Source organism: Melitaea cinxia, chromosome 30, assembly GCF_905220565.1.
Source record: "Melitaea cinxia chromosome 30, ilMelCinx1.1, whole genome shotgun sequence".
NCBI classification, from domain to species: Eukaryota; Metazoa; Arthropoda; class Insecta; order Lepidoptera; family Nymphalidae; genus Melitaea; species Melitaea cinxia.
In genome coordinates, this window is record NC_059423.1 from 3,822,827 (window position 1) to 3,843,413 (window position 20,587).

A 20,587-nucleotide genomic window follows, 5' to 3' on the forward strand; every position below is an offset into this window, starting at 1 on the left:
CGCAGGCTGAACCCTACGAGATTTATCAAAATAATGTACTAAGTATTGTACACATTGAAAAGGTCTACAGAAAACTCCGCGATAGTATATACCTATCTCTTATGGATATCCCACAATAACATTTTTTGTCATTTACTTTTTACGACAAATAATGGCTAATTTTCGAAGCGATTTTAACCAATACAGCATTAATCCTTATCCAATTAAATACCTTAAATACATTGGTGATTTAATATAGATCTATATGGCCCTTTACAGCATATGATTTAAATGAATATTTTCGAAGATATTACAGATTTAAAAATCGCGGTACGTAGCGTTTGCGGCGGTTCCGGCCGGCCTTTACTCTAAGTTAACGCGTGCGGGCCACGGGCAGTAATGAATAAATCAAAACTACTGGATCGATTTTAATCATTTTTTCAGTGAATGACATAGGCTATAATTATATTTTATACCCGTGCGAAGCCGGAGCGGGTCGCTAGTGTATTATACATATATCCTTCCTCTTGAATCAGCCTATGTAGTAAAAAAAATCGCATCAAAATCCGTTGCGTAGTTTTAAAGATCTAAGTATACATAGGGACAAACAGAGACCGCGAAACGGCTTTGTTGTATACTGTGAAAGTGAAAGCTCATATATCAAAAATATCTTGAAAAGAAATAGGTAGGTATTATAATATATTATAAGTAAGTATTGTAAAAAATGAGCCGCGCCGATGCCGACGCGCGCTTTATACCTACATATATCTATCTATCTACCTACCGTTGCGCCCCAAGTTACTTATATTATATTTTTTATTTTATTGTCATTGGTGTTCAAAAAATAAAATAAAAAAAAACATCTAAAGTAAGCAGTCTTGTTATGGGTTACCATGTAGCGATTTAATGCTAATAATGTGACTGGTTGTTTGATGTTTTTTGACTTTTTGAGATTGAATTGAGATTATTTTAGTAATGTTATTGTTAGGTATTGATTATTTATTTCTCTTTGATAATACGTACTAATTTATTTCATTTCATTTATTTATATTATGATATCTTTATATAAATAAAAATGAAATGCCAAAATCGCAATTTTAAGCATTTCGCAAATTAATAATAATAAAAAATCTACATATTAACTCCCAGATGGATCCCAGATGGGATTCCCAGACTCGGAACTCACGAGACTCATAGTGGTGGCGGTTTAGCCACTCGTAGGTCGTCAATGAGATCGTACACGCATTTGCTAGCTTGTCACATGTGTGTGTGTGTGTGTGTGTGTGTATGTGTAGGATCTACTACATGCACGCGCGCGATATTTTCTCACTGCTCTTCTCGGAGTCTTTCCCGTTCGCACACTATGTCAGGTGAAATAGCATTAATTTAGGCCTCGCCTACCAATGAGTTCGCGCCGTCGACTTGTTGATCCTTAAGAGAATAATTCAATTCAGAGTAAAAAACGTGGGGTGTATTTTACTATATTTTGTTTTTATAACTCTCCCCATATAGATAGTTGCAAGTACAATAACTGTTACATTTAATATATTAAGCAGCGTTTGCGGGGTCAGCTAGTATATATACATATATATGTGTGTGTGTGTGTGTGTGTGTGTGTGTGTGATATATATATATAATTTGTAATTTTTCTTTGATGGATACTTGATCTGCGAATTGGTTGCTATGGAGCTGTTTTTTTCATATTAAACGATTGTGAGAATTATATTGTAATTGTAAATATTTAAATAATAGTTATTATTAAGAACTGGTGAAGCAATAGCTTTAAATGTTGTTTCTCTTTTCAGATTAGTTTGTAAATAATTTAATATTAAATAATATTTTGTAAAATTAGTTTATATGATAAAATAAGAAACTTCTCTTTTCAGAGCAACACAATTACTGTTTTACTGTTCACCATAATATACGAGAATAATTATAAAATAAAACATTATATATATAACTACTAACGGTGGTGAATACATCCATTCTTATGATCTCTTTTTCTGCCATCATTTTTGCATTGTAAAAAGCAAAAATGATAGCAGAAAAACAGATCTTAAGTAAATTAAATAAAATAAATTTTTATAAAGTAAAGCCTAATCAACGTGAAATAAAGATATGTGAACGGTGAGTACAACGACTGACTTCACGCAATGTGTTTTGACACGCATAGACCACTTCCATAGTTTTTTCTATTTTGTGGCCGGACCAAATTTGAACACATCACGTTTAATCTAAGGTTAATTTACCTATCAAACGACACTGGGATTACAATTAATAAATACTAATATATAGCACAAATGTGTATCGCATTTGAACTGCGATCGTTCAACGATTACTGTACAATTATTGTTATTGCTCAGAAATTGCTTGTTACAATACTTAACAATATAAACTCCGTGTCAAATGGTGAAATGTTTAGCATTGATCCAAACTATAATTAATTATTTTTAGATTCAACAGAGTTAGTTCTTACTTTGTATCCACTGGAACCGCTCGTGACTGACGAACTAGATCCGAGAGGATGGGTTCCGTTCTAAAACAAAATATACAAATTACTAAACTAAAAAAGATATTATGCAGGTGGAAGCAATCGACATAAAATAAAATCTCATATATTATATACCATTTCTAAGTTATATACAAAATATCAGTCAAATAGAAGCAGTAGCTTAAATTTTTTTTCATACAACAAGGTTTCGGCAAACAAGCGTACGACTCAACTAATGATAAGCGATTACTATTGTTAAGGACACACAAAGAAACTAGCGCCATCTAGCGGCAACCATTGAAACCACGCAAAGACAGAGACCGCATGAAACTCTCTACTCAATACTAGATGGAGTTAGAGGAACTATTGTGGAACTATATAGAAGTATAGTCTCGAAAACCGGGTACATGCGCGAACTTTCCAGAATGGTCTGGGCCTCGTGTCGGCCGATATAAATAGCCGCAGGTAGGCGAGCGAGTTCAGTTCAGTTTGAGCGATCTTCGAGGCGACTTCAAAGTGAAAACTAGTGATCAAGAGTGATAACAGCGAAACCGACGACATTGGCTAGGACTGAGGACATCGTGAGTGCTTAGTGTTTGAACTTAGTGCTTTGTGTTGGACCTAGTGCTAGTAAATAAAGTCTTGAAAAGTCAGCAGGTTTTTCTCTCCAAATCTTTCGAACTCTAACACGTAACAACTGGTGTCGGAAGTGAGATTTGGAGATGCCATTGACTCCGGGAGAAGACTTCCAGGACTTCAAGGGCGTCAGGACAAGGGCACAACGAGCTGCGGAGGCCACACCTACTGGGGACCAAGCTCCGCCCACCATGGACCAAGCCCCGCCCACTGACCCCGCCTATCATGCCCCACCCACTGACCACGCACCCATGGACCAGCCTACTCGGGCTCAGGCCCCGCCCACTCGGCTTCAGGCCCCGCTTACTTGGACGCAGGCCCCGCCCACTCGGGCTCAGGGCCCCGCCTACCCAGGCTCAGGTCCCGCCTACCCAGGCTCAGGCCCCGCCTTCTCAGGCTCAGGCCCGCCCATTTTGTCTCAAGCCCCGCCCACTGGATCCGCCCACCTTACCACGCCCACCAGCGACACCGTAGCTTCTACAGACTCTCAAGTGGCTCTTTAGTTAGGAAGTTTAATTAAATTAATGGAGCTGCAAAGGGCTGAAATTCGTGCTTTGCAAGAATCCCAAGAGCAAACAAGTTTCAAATTGCAAGAATCACAAGAGCAACGAAAGGCTGAAATTCGTGGTGCTTTGCAAGAATTACAAGAGCAACAAAAAGAGCTCCAAGAAAAAACACTTTGGGCTATAAAAGATGTTAGTGACGCGGTGACTAAGCTTCGAAAAGATGTCGACGTAGTGGAAGAACGAGTTACCGGGTTAGGATTGGATCTTGAAAATGTGAAAACCGCTCTCACTGAACTACAGAAGAGAGTAGTACGCCTTGAAACCTTGGGAATTGCGATGTCTAGTGGAACTACCGGAGTGGCACAAGGACCAAAAGTGAAAGTGCCTCCATACGACGGCTCTACTTCGTGGAATGCTAATCGTCGACAATTCCAGGCTGTTGCTACTGCCAACGGATGGACGGAAGAGCAATGCCTGACCGCTCTCACTGTTGCGCTCAGAGGGCAAGCTTTGTCTGTCCTGGAAGCACTGCCAGGAAATGGGTTCCAAGACTTGATGGAGGCACTTGAATCCCGATACGGGGAGCGACTCCTGGAGCACGTATTCCGTGCCCAACTGCGTGACAGAGTCCAACGTTCAGGAGAAGGACTACAACAATGGGCGTTGGAAATCGAAAAACTCGTCAGGAAGTCATACCCAGGAGCCGACATCAAGATGGTAAACACGAATATTGTTCAAGCATTTGTCGACGGAATCAAAGACCTGGAGGTCAGAGCTGCAGTGAGGCTTCGTCACCATACCTCGATAAAGGAAGCATTGGCGCATGCTTTGGAGGTCGAGGCTGTTCGCCATGACATACGGCAGACCCATAAGATCCGCGTGGTCTCTGAGGAAGGCAAGGAGGTTAAGGCTCCTACGAAAAAAAGTGCTGGAGTTATGTGCTACAAGTGCGGCGAGAGGGGCCATCTTCAGCTTAACTGTCCGCAAAAGAAGACCCAGATAAGATGAAGAGGGTCGAGGAACAAATAGAGGAGCTGAAGAGGCAAAGGGCTTCGCCTCCTGCCCGGGATCAGCAGTATGACTTGAAATGCCGATGCACTCTCACGAAGGCCGTGTCCGGAAGACTGCAAACATTGTGTTAAGCAAGAATCTAATGAAGTAACATTAAAGCTAACAAGAACAAGTCATTTGGGTATCTGGGAGAGTGATGCTATGAGGGAAGCTCAAGAAAGAGATGACGACCTTCGGCACATCATCACATGGAAGAAACGGGGTGACGTAAAACCAATCTGGAGTGAGGTTGCACCCACTGGCGCTGTCACTAAGGCGTACTGGGCTCAATGGGACAGTCTGATACTTCAAAACGGAATACTCTACCGGAAATGGGAGAAGACTAACGGCAGAGAGTTCCACCTTCAGATAATTGTCCCAAGAACGAGAGTACCAGATGTTCTCCGTGAAATACATGATGGCGTATCAGGAGGTCATCTAGGTGTCAAGAGGACGTTAACAAAAGTGCGAGAACGATTCTACTGGTTGCATTGTCGAGATGATGTACAGGATTGGTGCCGCAAATGTACTACTTGCGCTGCTGTAAAAGGACCACAGACCAGGAGCCGTGGGAATCTGCGGTTGTATAACGTCGGTGCACCGTGGGAACGAATTGCAGTTGACGTAGCGGGGCCATTTCCTGTAACGGAATCGGGAAACAAGTATTTTATGGTCGTCATGGACTACTTCACCAAATGGCCCGAAGTGTTCGCCATACCAAACCAAGAAGCTACAACCGTCGCTTCTAAGTTAGTCGAAGAAGTGATATGTCACTTTGGCGTGCCTCTAGAAATCCATTCCGATCAGGGCAGGAACTTCGAATCGCAAGTATTCCAGGAAGTGTGCAGAATTTTGGGCATGCATAAGACGAGGACTACCCCGTACAATCCACAATCTGATGGAATGGTTGAGAGATTTAACCAGACCCTGGAGAGGCATTTGGCGAAATTGGTAGACGACAAACAAAAAGATTGGGACAAGTATATACCACTCTTCCTTCTGTCGTACCGAACCGCCGAGCATGAGAGCATAAAAGCTACCCCGGCGTATGTCAATTACGGTAGAGAATTACGAATACCTGGAGGGGCACCGGAGGGACCAAATACCGTACAAGACTATGTCAGCGATTTAAGGGAAAAAATGCGCTATATACACGCCTTGGTTCGGGAAAATGGGTTACATTCAAGCGAGAACATGAAAACCAGATACGACCGGAAATCAAACACGAGCGGCTTCAAGGAAGGGTCACTGGTGTGGCTGCATAACCCAACCCGCCGGAAAGGGAAATCGCCAAAGTTGCAGACCAAGTGGGACGGTCCAACCACCAACCGGTCCAACCGGTGGGGTGGTACAAAGTGGTTACCCGACTGAATGATGTGACTTACAGGATTCAAAAGCAACCAAGAGGGACATTCAAAGTGGTACACATAGACCGTCTGGCGCGTTACCATGGCAGTAACAACGATGCTCGGGACGAGCATCTCTAAGAGGGGAGTAGTGTTAAGGACACACAAAGAAACTAGCGCCATCTAGCGGCAACCATTGAAACCACGCAAAGACAGAGACCGCATGAAACTCTCTACTCAATACTAGATGGCGTTAGAGGAACTATTGTGGAACTATATAGAAGTATAGTCTCGAAAACCGGGTACATGCGCGAACTTTCCAGAATGGTCTGGGCCTCGTGTCGGCCGATATAAATAGCCGCAGGTAGGCGAGCGAGTTCAGTTCAGTTTGAGCGATCTTCGAGGCGACTTCAAAGTGAAAACTAGTGATCAAGAGTGATAACAGCGAAACCGACGACATTGGCTACGACTGAGGACATCGTGAGTGCTTAGTGTTTGAACTTAGTGCTTAGTGTTTGAACCTAGTGCTTTGTATTGGACCTAGTGCTAGTAAATAAAGTCTTGAAAAGAGTCACCAGGTTTTTCTCTCCAAATCCTTCGAACCCTAACACGTAACACTATAGATGTCGGTAATACCAAAAGCATCACAAAAGCTTTGCCGACCCTACCCCCAATAACCCCCCCCCCCAATCCCCACAGGAGCTCCGGTCACCTTACTCACCACAAGAACACAACACTGCTTGAGAGCAGTACATTTAGCTGTGATCTTCTGTAAGGTCAAGGTACTTCCCCTGTCGGCCTTCTCCAGATTTTGAGCAGGATATTTCTTGCTCTGCCCTATCTCGGTTAAATTCAGCTGTAAACCCATTTTGTGCCTAAACTACTGCTTCATTTATGTGATACTATTGAGCATAGGAATTTCTTTTAGGTAATAGCTACCTATACAGAAATCTATGCACAAAGTAAAAATTATATGTAAGTGTTTTGTTACGATGTTTAAAGTCTGAACTTGACATTGCGTAATGGATAAATCTATATTTTGCTGTTTTATAATTAAAGCATTTGATTTAATAATGTAGGCTTATCATTTCAAAGTATTATCATTACCTGGTCTAATTGGTCTATAGACGTATGACTGGTGGGGCTCTTGACTGTGTCAAAGACAGACGAGTCGCTATCGTGGTCGGACTGCTGGTGGGGCGTTTCTGGACTATCCGGAATTTCCGAAGCCGCTGAAAACCATATTATATTTATATTAAATGTTTTTAAGACTAAAGCTCTGTTACGAAGTATGACTTCGTATAGAACTGAGTAACATTCCTTTTCGGGGACATTGCAGCAGATTTTTTTGAAGCTAAACTTCTTTACGCACGCTTGACATGGGTAGTAGGTAGGTGGTGAATGCGTGACGAGAGCGTAGCGAAAAGTGTGATCGGGCGAGGCGAACGGAAGTTGAGAGGGAGATATAAGTTAGTGAAGATAGAAAGAGAGAGAGTTACGTTTCGTATATTACTGTAGAAGGTAAAAAAGTTTTATTTCAGTGGTGTGGGCTAAAGCACAATCTTTTTTTTTTCTTTTTTTCTTCTTTGCACATCATTCACCGAGTACTTATTTTTTTCTTTCATGCTCTCTTTGATTTATAATGTTTCCATTTATTTAATGTGGCCAACAATTTCATTTGAATAATATATGTTCCTGAATGAAATATATTTATACATTTACTAGTTGACCCAGCTACGCGTTGCTGTGGCTCAGTAATTATAATTTATTAAAACATATGTAAATTCTATATTCAAACACGCCATCTATGATCTAGAAATATAAATACAGCGCCATCTACCGGATATCTGTGCAACTTAGATGCCAAACCGCCATCTTACAGAGAAATAGAAATACGGCATCTGCCAATCTGTTCAACTTAGATGCCAAACAGCCATCTATTAGGATTTTATAGAACTAACCGATGTATGCTGCATGTAGACGTGCGAACATGCATGTGTGAGTGCGTGAGTACAGGCATGGGAAGAGTGTGTGTACAAGCGCCGGGTTTTTGTGTGTATGTGTTTCTCTCTCTCTCTCTCTCTCTCTCTCTGTGTGTGTGTGCGTGCGTGTGTGTGTGTGTGTGTGTGTGTGTGTGTCTCTGTGTGTCTGTGTGTGTGTGTGTGTGTCTCTGTGTGTCTGTGTGTGTTACCGTGCGCGGGCAGGGCGCGGCGGGAGGGCCGCGCGTCGGGCGGGTGCGGCGGCGCGAGGCGGGCGGCGCCGGGCGCGCGGCACACCGCCGCCTGCACCACCTCGCACACGCGCCGGAAGCGCCGGATGTTGCCTGCGGGGAACGAGCGGTGGAGCTTACGACCTTGAACTACACTATTGTTAGAAACATTTCTTTATATTACATAATTTGTTACATTCAGTCAAATATTAACAGCCACAAAATTTAACTAATTAATGTAAATATGAAAGTGAAAGAAAAATCCGATTAAAGATTGTATATATTAGAGTAGGTAAATATTCTAGCATTGTATAACAGAAAAAGTTGTCAGTCAGTTCGACCTATTGCAGTCGACAGCTGGAAAGAGGCCTCCCCAAGTTCGCACCAGATATCCCGGTTTGCCAAGATGTGGTCTCCACTCCAGGACACGTCTGCTCCTACGGCCATCGGTCCTGCGACACAGGTGACCAGCCTGCTGCCACTTCAACTTGCTAATTCTTTGGGCTATGTCGGTTACTTCCGTTCTCTCGCGAAGACTCATTTCTAATCTTTACGTTCCTTCCATTGCACGTTGAGCGACTTTAAACTTGTGGACCTCTTGTGGAAACCCTACGTCAGTCTCCACGTCTCAGCACCGTATTAAAATAGGCAGGACATATTGCTCGAAGACTTTTGTCTTCAAGCGTTGCGGAATTTTCGAAGTGAAGACTCGACAAAGTCTACCAAATGCCGCCCAGCCCAACCGAATCCTCCTATCAGCCTCCTTCTCGAAGTTTTTGTTCAGTTCCAAGTGGAACTGCAATCGATTTGATTCGCTGGAAACCAATAGCGTAGATGAGATGACCGACAACGTGGTGAAGACGGTGTACACTGGGTCGCAGACATTTTCCACTGACATAATCAACGAAGCAGTCCAAACTTTCTTCAGAAACCTTTCTACTGCTATGCGTGATGAAATGAATTGGTTCTGTAATTGATTGTTTTACTATTAAACAATCGCTATGTGGCTACGGTAGTAAAGAATGTAGCCACCCCCTCTCTTCCCGTGGGTGTCGAAAGAGGCGACTAAGGGATAACACAGTTCCACTATCACCTTGAAAGTTAAGAAGCCGACTGATGACGGGATAACCATCTAACCGCTGGCTTTGAAATACACAGGCCAAAGACGGGCAGCAGCGTCTTTGGTGCGACAAAGCCAGCCCTGCGGTCACCAACCCGCCTGCCCGGCGTGGTCAGGCGGGCGTGGTGGCGGCGGCTTGTTAGCCAGACAGCACATGTGCCATAAGTCTTATTATTGTGTTATGTTTTTACATGTATTTTGAGTGCAATAAAGAATATGCTGTGCCTCTGACTATTGTTTGGTTGTTGCCGGGTTGCGATTCGAAGTTCCTGCCCTGATCGGAATGGATTTCTAGAGGCACGCCAAAGCGACATATCACTTCTTCGACTAACTTAGAAGCGACTGTTGTAGCTTCTTGGTTTGGTATGGCGAACACTTCTTGCCATTTGGTGAAGTAGTCCATGACGACCATAAAATACTTGTTTCCCGATTCCGTTACAGGAAATGGCCCCGCTACGTCAACTGCAATTCGTTCCCACGGTGCACCGACGTTATACAACCGCCGATTCCCACGGCTCCTGGTCTGTGGTCCTTTTACAGCAGCGCAAGTAGTACATTTGCGGCACCAATCCTGTACATCATCTCGACAATGCAACCAGTAGAATCGTTCGCGCACTTTTGTTAACGTCCTCTTGACACCTAGATGACCTCCTGATACGCCATCATGTATTTCACGGAGAACATCTGGTACTCTCGTTCTTGGGACAATTATCTGAAGGTGGAACTTTCTGCCGTTAGTCTTCTCCCATTTCCGGTAGAGTATTCCGTTTTGAAGTATCAGACTGTCCCATTGAGCCCAGTACGCCTTAGTGACAGCGCCAGTGGGTGCAACCTCACTCCAGATTGGTTTTACGTCACCCCGTTTCTTCCATGTGATAATGTGCCGAAGGTCGTCATCTCTTTCTTGAGCTTCCCTCATAGCATCACTCTCCCAGATACCCAAAGGACTTGTTCTTGTTAGCTTTAATGTTACTTCATTAGATTCTTGCTTAACACAATGTTTGCAGTCTTCCGAACACGGCCTTCGTGAGAGTGCGTCGGCATTCCCATGCATTTTTCCACTGCGGTGTTCCACCTTGAAGTCGTACTCCTGAAGCTGCTCAATCCATCGAGCTACTTGACCTTCTGGGTTCTTGAATTGCAGTAGCCACTTCAGGGCTGCGTGATCAGTTCGCAGTAAAAACTGTCTGCCGATGAGATATTTGTTGAAATGTTGTAGCGTCTTTACAACAGCCAAGAATTCTCTTCTTGTCACACAGTAGTTTCTCTCTGGCTTGGATAAAGATTTGCTGAAATATGCAATAACAACTTCTCTTTCACCCTGTTTTTGAGATAACACCCCTTCAATGGCCGTGTTGCTTGCATCCGTGTCGACTATAAACCGGCCTTCGGTTTGTGGATATCCCAGGATTGGTGTTTCACACAGATGTTTTTTCAGTTTCTGAAAAGAATCTTCACAAGTCCCATCCCAACTAAATTGTCGTTTATCTTCTGTCAGCCGATGTAATGGCTTGGCTATCTCTGAGAATCCCTTAACAAAACGCCTGTAGTATGAGCACAGTCCGAGGAATGCCCGCACTTCGGTTTTGTCCTTAGGGGTAGGCCATTTTTGGACTGCTTCCAGTTTCTCCGGGTCTGTCTGGATTCCATCACTGGAGATAACATGGCCGAGATAACTGACCTTATTCCTGAATAAACGACACTTTTTCGGGTTCAACTTTAATTTGGCCCTCTCTATTTTAGCGAAAGCTCGCTCCAAGTTTTGCAAATGGTCCTCGAAGTCACGACCGACAATGATGACATCATCTAAGCAGACCAAGCAAGCCTCTCCAACTAAGCCTGCCAGTACACACTCCATGAGTCACTCGAAAGTGGCAGGTGCGTTGCACAACCCAAAGGGCATGACTTTAAATTGCTATAAACCTTTACCGGTTGAGAAAGCTGTCTTCTCCTTGTCTTTTGGATGAATTTCCACCTGCCAGTATCCAGATTTTAGATCTAGGGTTGAGAACTATTTCATGCCACTCAAGGTATCCAAAGTGTCGTCGATTCGAGGTAACGGGTAACTGTCCTTCTTCGAGACATCATTGAGACGCCTATAGTCCACACAAAATCTCGTGCTACCATCTTTCTTTTTCACTAATACAACAGGTGAGCACCACGGACTTGCAGACGGTTCAATAATCTTATTCCTTCTCATGTCCTCCAAAAGGCCTTCAACTTCTTTTTCCTTTGCGATTGGTATCCGTCTTGCTCGTTGACGAATTGGTCTCTCGCTTCCGGTATCTATCCTGTGCTGGACCACCGACGTTCTTCCAAGGTCCCCTTCGTGACTGGAGAAGATATGTGCGTAGCGCTGTAAAAACTTCTTGGCTTTCATGCTCTGCGAATAAGTAAGATTACTCTTGCAGTCATCGAGTAGCTCAGTCACTAATTCGTAGTTGTTGCTCTTTGCCAAGTCTGCGCTTGTCATCGAACTACACTTTTTCATCCAGACAACTTCTTCGCACTTTCCAATGACGTCACCTTTGTTCAAGCAGATCTCGCGATTATCAAGATTCAAAACCTTGACCACAGCGCTACTGCTTCCACTAACAAGGGTTCTCGCCGTCATCAGTTTTTGCGCCGATGTCTTGGTAGGTGTGTCTTCGATCAACACGCATCTATTTGACTTTTTCTTTCCAGTTGTCGGTAGTTTCACCAACACCCGAGCTTCCGCTCTTCCAGGTATAATGACTTTCTTTACACATGCGACTTTCCCGCAAGCACCACCAAGAATGAAGATTTCTTCTTCACCACACTCGAAAACTCCGTCAGTGACATTAATTCTGCAGTTGTGTTTCTTCATGAAATCCAAACCTAAGATGCAATCATCCATAATCTCGGCCACGATAACGTTATGAGAGTATGAGGACCCCCCTACATACATCGTAACTGACATTTCTCCCAGGACGGGTATTGGCTGACCGGAGGCCGTAAGAAGCCGACAGTTAATTCTCCTCTTATGTCCCCTTGCGGCTTTTACTAGCTTTGGGTTCACTATTGTTCTAGAGGCTCCTGTGTCTAGAGTCATTTTGCAATCCGTCCCGTTAATAGTCCCCTGAATCGTAAGATTATTCCCGCTGCATGCCTGGGAGATAACAGTTATTGGGGCTTCCTCCGCGTCAGCCAGTACTCGCCCCTTAGTCCTGGCTTTTATTCGTTTCCCTGCTCCCGGGCAGGGGACGAATCCCCTTGTTTCTTCAGCTCCTCTATTTGTTCCTCGATCCTTTTTATCCTTGCTATCTGGGTCTCCTTCTGCGGGCAGTTGAGCTGAAGATGGCCCCTTTCGCCGCACTTGTAGCACATGACTCCATAGCTTTTCTTCGTAGGAGCCTTGACCTCCTTGACTTCCTCAGAGACCTTGCGGATCTTATGGGTCTGCCGTATGTCATGGCGAACAGCCTCGACCTCTAAAGCATGCGCCAATGCTTCCTTTAACGATGTATGGTGACGAAGCCTTACTGCAGCTCTGACCTCCAGGTCTTTGATTCCGTCGACAAATGCTTGAACAATATTAGTGTCTACCATCTTGGTGTCTGCTCCTGGGTGTGCCTTCCTGACGAGTTTCTCAATTTCCAACGCCCATTGTTGTAGTCCTTCTCCTGAGCGTTGGACTCTGTCACGCAGTTGGGCACGGAACACGTGCTCCAGGTGTCGCTCTCCGTATCGGGATTCAAGTGCCTCCATCAAGTCTTGGAACCCATTTTCCGTATGTGGCAGTGCTTCCAGAACCGACAAAGCTTGCCCCCTGAGCGCAACAGTGAGAGCGGTCAGGCATTGTTCTTCCGTCCATCCGTTGGCAGTAGCAACAGTCTGGAATTGTCGACGATAAGCGTTCCACGAAGTAGTGCCGTCGTATGGAGGCACTTTCACTTTTGCTCCTTGCCCCACTCCGGTAGTTCCACTAGACATCGCAATCCCCATGGTTTCAAGGCGTACTACTCTCTTCTGTAGTTCAGTGAGGCCGATTTTCACATTTTCAAGATCCAATCCTAACCCGGTAACTCGTTCTTCCACTACGTCGACATCTTTTCGAAGCTTAGTCACCGCTTCACTAACATCTTTTACAGCGCAAAGCGTTTTTTCTTGGAGCTCTTTTCGTTGCTCTTGTAATTCTTGCAAAGCACCACGAATTTCAGCCTTTTGTTGCTCTTGTGATTCTTGCAATTTGAAACTTGTTTGCTCTTGTAATTCTTGCAACTTGAAACTTGTTTGCTCTTGTGATTCTTGCAAAGCACTACGAATTTCAACCCTTTGCTGCTCTTGTGATTCTTGCAAAGCACGAATTTCAGCCCTTTGCAGCTCCATTAATTTAATTAAACTTCCTAATTGAAGAGCCACTTGAGAGTCTTTAGAAGTTACGGTGTCACTGGTGGGCGTGGTAAGGTGGGCGGGTCCGGTGGGCGGAGCTTGAGACAAAGTGGGCGGGGCCTGAGCCCGAGTGGGCGGGGCGTGGGGGCGTGGTCAGTGGGCGGGGCAAGATAGGTGGGGTCAGTGGGCTGGGCTTGGCCCACGGTGGGCGGAGCTTGGTCCCCAGTGGGTGTGGCCTCCGCAGCTCGTTGTGCCCTTGTCCTGACGCCCCCCTTGAAGTCTTCTCTCGGAGTCAATGGCATCTCCAAATCTCACTTCCGACACCAGTTGTTACGTATTAGGGTTCGAAGGATTTGGAGAAAAAAAACCTGCTGACTCTTTTCAAGACTTTATTCACAAGCACTAGGTCCAACACAAAGCACTAGGTTCAAACACTAAGCACTAACAATGTCCTAAGTCGTAGCCAATGTCGTAGGTTTCACTGGTACCACTCTTGATCACTAGTTTTCACTTTGAAGTCGTCTCGAAGATCGCTCAAACTGAATTGAACTCCTCGTTCGCCTCGCTGCGGCTATTTATATCGGCCGAGACGAGGCCCAGACCATTCTGGAACGTTCGCGCGTGTACCCGGTTTTCGAGACTATACTTCTATATAGTTCCACAGTTGTTCCTCTAACGCCAGTATTGAGTAGAGAGTTTCATGCGGTCTCTGTCTTTGCGTGGTTTCAATGGTTGCCGCTAGATGGCGCTAGTTTCTTTGTGTGTCCTTAACAATATCAATTGTATGTGTAATTGTGTTTTATTTTCTACATTAACAAACGTTCGGTATATATTCAGGCCACTTCGTTGGCACTGAACACGCGCAAAATATATGCTTCAAGCTGACGAGCAGGCCCTCCATCCGTCTGACAGGCAAAAATTCGCCTTCCCTTCGTCCAGAAGTAACGCCACTTGAGTCGGCTACACCCCTCCTTCCTTGCGTTTCTCAAGCGCATCCAGTCTCTCCTTGACGCCGCTCAAACGCTCGTTTAAATAGTAGAGAGACTTCCGCACCTGCGTTAATTCTCCGCGGAACACTCTCACCGTAGCGGTGCTCTCGGCGACCTCTCACCGAAGACCGAACATCGCGGCCGCACTCTTCGCCATCATATCCTTCGGCTCTGTATTTGGGTAGATGGAGGAGCTATTTCTTGCGTCCTCGATGCTGTCGATACTCTTCACTGGCGTCTAACTGTTTTAACCCTTGCGTTGTAACATTTATAACCCTTCTCCCATGCTTATGTAAGCATTGGTATATACATTTTTAAATCTATTCATATTGCAATATTTAATATAGACCTAAAGTAACCAGATGAATGGTTGAATTGCAACCTACCAAATTTTGGAAAAAAAAAGAAAACAAGAAATAATAAAAAACACAGCTGACATAACCATCATCTGGACCTCCGACCGGCCAGGCCCCTAGGAGCTTACGTAATAGTTGAATGACCCGTTGGACCTCTTGTCGTATTAATGTTGAAGAATTATTTGTGTTTGAAGACAAAAGCCTTCGAGCAATGCGTCCTACCTGTTTTAACATACGGTGCCGAGACGTGGACACTGACGAAGCGTTTCCATAAGAGGTCCACAAGTTTAAAGTCGCTCAAAGTTCAATGGAACGGGCTATGCTTGGGGTTTCTCTCAATGGTAGGATTAGAAATGAGACTATCCGCTAGAGAACGAAAGTAACCGACATAGCCCACAGAATTAGCAAGTTGAAGTGGCAGTGAGCTAGTCATCTATGTCGCAGGACCGATGGCCGTTGGAGCCCGCTGGACCGACAATCGACGTAAGATTGCGGTGGAGGCTGGATGAGGATTGCGGAAAAACGGGATGTCTAGCGCGAACTTGGGAAAGCTTGTGTCCAGCACTGGACTGCGATAGGCTGAACTGACTGACTACATACTATAGCCTATTTATAAAAAAAATTAATAGGTTATAATACAGGACGAGGCAAAATTAATTTAATATATACCCGATAACAGCGTAAAGGTGATAGCATACAAGTATTCCTTCCCGTTTTCACCCGGCGCTTTCGTTATTGTCGATATATCGACCTGAAAATAAATCATATGTGAACAATATATGTGTAAATATGAGTGAACATACATGCTGAACATATAAAGGAAGTATCCTCCAACAAGGGGGACCAGGAGACACATTTGATGTCACATTTAGTAAGAGGGCACAAGTTGGTTCCAGTTGTTATCATGTATACCTAATAGTGATCGTTACTCATAGAAGGGAATATATCCAGCAACCCGCATTGGAGCAGCGTGGTGGATTAAGCTCTGATCCTTCTTCTGCATGGGGAAAGAGGCCTATGCCCGGCAGTGGGATATTACAGGCTGAAGCCTACGAATGTATGAACCCCCCCCCCCATCCAATAGATAATCTTGGTACAAGATTGATACCTGAAAGCGGACGTGTCTCTGGAACATGGCAGGCGCGTTTGAACCTCTCTTGTACTCCACTCGAAAAGACATAGGACTCAACACGCTGTGGGATAGCTCGGCTATCTGAAATTTTAACGATACTTTTGCTAAAGTAAGTTATTTGGTATTAGATTATATAAAAAGAGGCATAAATATAACAAATAGTTTATGGGTACAACTATACCATACTCATTTCAATTCCCTGTCATATAAATTATTCTTTTTCTTTATACAACTAAGTCAGCAAACAAGCGTACAGCATGCCTGATGCTAAGCGATTACCGTAGCCTATAGACACCTGGAATGCCAAAAGCATCTCAAACGCGTTGCCGACCTTACCCCCAATCCCCCCACGTGCTCTGGTCACCTTAACCGCCACAGGGACAGAGCACTGCTTGAGAGCAGTATTTTTTAGCTGTGATCCACTGTCAGATCGAGGTACTTCCCCAGTCGGACTACTCCAGATTTTGAGCAGGATATTTTTTTTAGTGCCCAACCCCAGTTTATTTACTATTGTATATATTTTTTTGAATATCATATCAAAAATTGACCGCTCCAGCGGGATTCGAACCCGCGTCTCCGACTGACCGTGTCGGCGCTCTAGCCAATTAAGCTATGGAACGATGTACCCGCTAGAGCGAAATTCTTGATATGATGATTTTTTATTTTCGGTTTAAGCGAACCGTGAAGCCGTCTATAGTGAGTTCTTTTACAGAAACCCGTAACTATTCAAAGTTTCATATTACAATGAAAATCTTTTGACAGGAGACGCCACCATGCTATTCTTAATATGTACGATTTTTTTATTTTTGTTACGATTTTTTTATTTGTGTGTTTGTGTTTGGTCAGTCGGAGACGCGGGTTCGAATCCCGCTGGAGCGGTCAATTTTTGATATGATATTCAAAAAATGTTTAGAATCCCTAATGTGTGGGTAAACACAAAAATAAAAAAATCGTACATACTATTATATATTTCAGATATCACAATATTTTAAAAATAGATAATATAGATTTGACATAATGTTTTTGTGTTGAAAATAGTAACAGTTCAGAATAAAAATAATTTTATGATGAATAAGCCCACTGTCATCATCATCATTACAGCCTATACAGTCCACTGCTGGACATAGGCCTCCACAAGTTTACGCCAAAAATAACGTGAACTCATGTGTTTTGCCCATAGTCACCACGCTGGGCAGGCGGGTTGGTAACCGCAGTACTGGCTTTGTCGCACCGAAGACGCTGATGCCCGTCTTCGGCCTGTGTATTTCAAAGCCAGCAGTTGGATGGTTATCCCGCCATCGGTCGGCTTCTTAAGTTCCAAGGTGGTTGTGGGACCTTGTTATCCCTTAGTCGCCTCTTACGACACCCACGGGAAGAGAGGGGGTGGCTAAATTCGTTAGTGCCGTAGCCACACAGCACGCCACTGTAGCACAGTTTTATTCCATATGTCCACAGTGACCTAAATCAATCAAATTTTAATGGTATTTACATTAAAGACAAAGATGTGTGGATTTAGTGGCGCTGTATTTGAAGCAAAGTATTACTAAATTCATAATGCCGGACTGTTTTTAAAAAAAAATAAGTGTTGAATTTTTCGCAGATTCTTCTCTGCATAATCTACATTTCCTATATGATAAAAACACTTTTGTTCCAAAACTTTTAATATAACGTAGTAAAAATAAAGATAGTACGATATAAATTTTTTTAAAAATTTCTGTTTTAGGTTTAACCGTAGCATTCAAAGTAATAAATATATGATATAGTATACAAAATAAAAGGAATTGTGTTGTTTTATGAAACCACGATGCAAATGAAACTTATGATCAAAACACACTAATAGCGCTGAACACTTATGACATGCGACATGCGATAGATGAACGAAAAAATTTGAAGCTATAGAAAAAGTTTCACTTTAAAAAAATAAAAAATAAAATACTTACATTGGAAGGCATTAAACGAAAACTAATGAAATATCAAAATATACTCACACTCAAGAAAGCGTGTATCAAATCCGCTTTGACCGTCGCTAAAGGCTTTCCCTTGACGAGAGCGGTGAAGGTTTCCTCTTTATCCGCTGATAGTAAAAGAGAACCGAACCAGGAACGCTTCGTTAGTTCCGGGGACGATTCGGGAGTTAGGTGTACTTCTTCGGAAGACGCTGGAAATTTTTTAATAATCATATTTAGAGTGTATTTTGTGAGCCTCCTGTTCACGAACTTTTTAACACAATTGTATCACTTTGTAAAAAAAAAATTTCCGTAATTACAGCAGATAGAAAAGGCTCCCCTCTTCCAATGGGAGTCGTAAGAGGCGACTAACACAGTTCCACTACCACCTTAAAAAGCCAACCGATGGCGGGTTAACCATCAGACTGCTGGCTTTGAAATACACAGGTCGAAGACGGGCAGCAGCGTCTTCGGTGCGACAAAGTCAGCCCTGTGGTCATCAAACCGCCTGCCCAGCGTGGTGACTATAGGCACAACACATGAGTTCGCGCCATTTTCGGCGCGAATTTGTGGAGACCTATGTCCAGTAGTGGACTGCGATAGGCTGTAGTGAGAAAAACTTGAATAAAAAAATTGAATATAATGCCTAAGTTCGACAAACTCGAATTAGATCACTTATTACTGGAGGCACAATTTGTATTGGCCATGTAGATGTTTGTTGTGGTCTGGACGTTTGTGCTTGTGTATTGTGTTAGTCTGACACACGAATAAATACTATTGGGGGCTATTAAATGTGATATATTTAGTTAATAATAATAAACCCTCTACACTGAACGGCCCCCACAATAATTTTCTCCTGCGTGGGGAGTCTAAAAACATACACAATACACAAGCACGTATGCCTGGACAGCAAATTTACGGATCTTTGGTTTCACACCTAACAAACGATTCGTTTTACTAACGAATCTCGTTTTTAGAATATAGGAAACAGGGCTTATATGTACAGTAGTAACATGTAAAAGTATGTACGGAAATAATTAATAAATATCTTATAACATTCACACAGTTCGTTTCTTCCCAAAGTGAGCAACTTAATGCGTGTTATATATAGGTAAGAGTCGGCTGATATAGTAAAATATTTTATATATATACATATAAATATAGGTATGGCACGAACATAATTAAGATATAGTATATTGAAGATAGTTAAGTCGTATTGCTGAAGTTGCACTTTATTAAGAAGGCTACTCAGAGAATCTGAGGTAGGGCACAGCAGGAATTTCCTGCTCAAAATATGGAGCAGCCCGACTGGGGTAGTACCTCGACCTTACAGAAGATCACAGCTAAATAATACTGCTTTCAAGTAGTATTGTGTTCCTGTTGGTGAGTAAGGTGACCGGAGCTCCTGGAGGGATCGGGGATCGGATCGGCAACGCGCTTGCGATGTTCCTGGTGTTGCAGGCGTCTATAAGCTACGGTAATCGCTTACCATCAGGTGAGCCGGACGCTTGTTTGCCGACCTAGTGACATAAAAAAAAAATCTTCTCTGTTATGATTACCATGCGGGCGACACTCACCCTGCATTTTCCTGCGGTGGAAGCGCGGCGAGCCCAGGAAGGAGTTCTTGATGGTGGCCAGGCGCGCGCGCCAGGGGGCCGCCGCGCCCGGGCTCGCTGGGGGGAGGGGGGGGGGAGACGGAGGGTGCGAGCACGCATTCTCTGTCTCTCTTTCTCTCATAGCCAATTACGTTTTGTATATATGTAAGCCACAGTGCGGGCTAATTGTGCAGAAGTTGTACTTCTGTCATGTGATCTAAAGGATACTCGTTTTTTTTTTTGATTGTCTTAAAGTTGACTAACAACAATTGTTGTGGTGCGTGCCTAAATACCAGTTTTCGAGTTCGATTCCCGCTCGGGATGTATATTTTTCTTTTGTAAAAACCTTTCGTTCCAATTTGGATGTCGGTCCTTGTGGGTCTCCCACGGTGCCTCACAGAACACATCAAGCTGCCGGTCCCAGTTGTTATCACACCTGTTAGCGATCATTACTCATAGTAGCGAACATACCCATCAACCCGTAGAATAACAGTGTGTTAGATTAAGCTCCAATACTTCTCCTACATACAAGTGGCCTATACTATTATATATAGGTAAATAAAAACTCATAATTACCGGGTATATTAGCTAAGTTAGGAAATAGAGACGTCTGAGGTGGAGTTTGAGTAGAACCTGGCCCGGGAAGGGATGACCTTTCTCGCACTGAAATAAACACAAAACATATTATAAAAAGCCATATATATATGGACGATTTTATTTTTGTGTTACCCACACATTAGGAATTCTAAACATTTTTGAATATCATATCAAAAATTGACCGCTCCAGCGGGATTCGAACCCGCATCTCCGACTGACCGTGTCGGCGCTCTAGCCAATTAAGCTATGGAACGATGTACCCGCTAGAGCGAAATTTTTGAT

At 43.7% G+C, this 20,587-nt stretch overlaps 1 protein-coding gene across 1 annotated transcript in view; it reads right to left on the reverse strand.

Annotated features, from left to right (window-relative positions):
• Positions 1–20,587, reverse strand: part of LOC123668286 (serine/threonine-protein kinase BRSK2) — a 73,290-nt gene that overhangs the window by 1,963 nt on the left and 50,740 nt on the right. Inside the window, exons 15-22 of the mRNA XM_045602050.1 lie at positions 20,282–20,371; positions 19,691–19,795; positions 18,156–18,325; positions 16,144–16,248; positions 15,705–15,786; positions 8,200–8,331; positions 7,116–7,240; positions 2,456–2,515 (exon numbers count right to left, since the gene is read on the reverse strand). Coding sequence (XP_045458006.1) covers positions 2,456–2,515; positions 7,116–7,240; positions 8,200–8,331; positions 15,705–15,786; positions 16,144–16,248; positions 18,156–18,325; positions 19,691–19,795; positions 20,282–20,371 — 869 coding nt within the window. The remainder of the gene's footprint in view (positions 1–2,455; positions 2,516–7,115; positions 7,241–8,199; positions 8,332–15,704; positions 15,787–16,143; positions 16,249–18,155; positions 18,326–19,690; positions 19,796–20,281; positions 20,372–20,587) is intronic.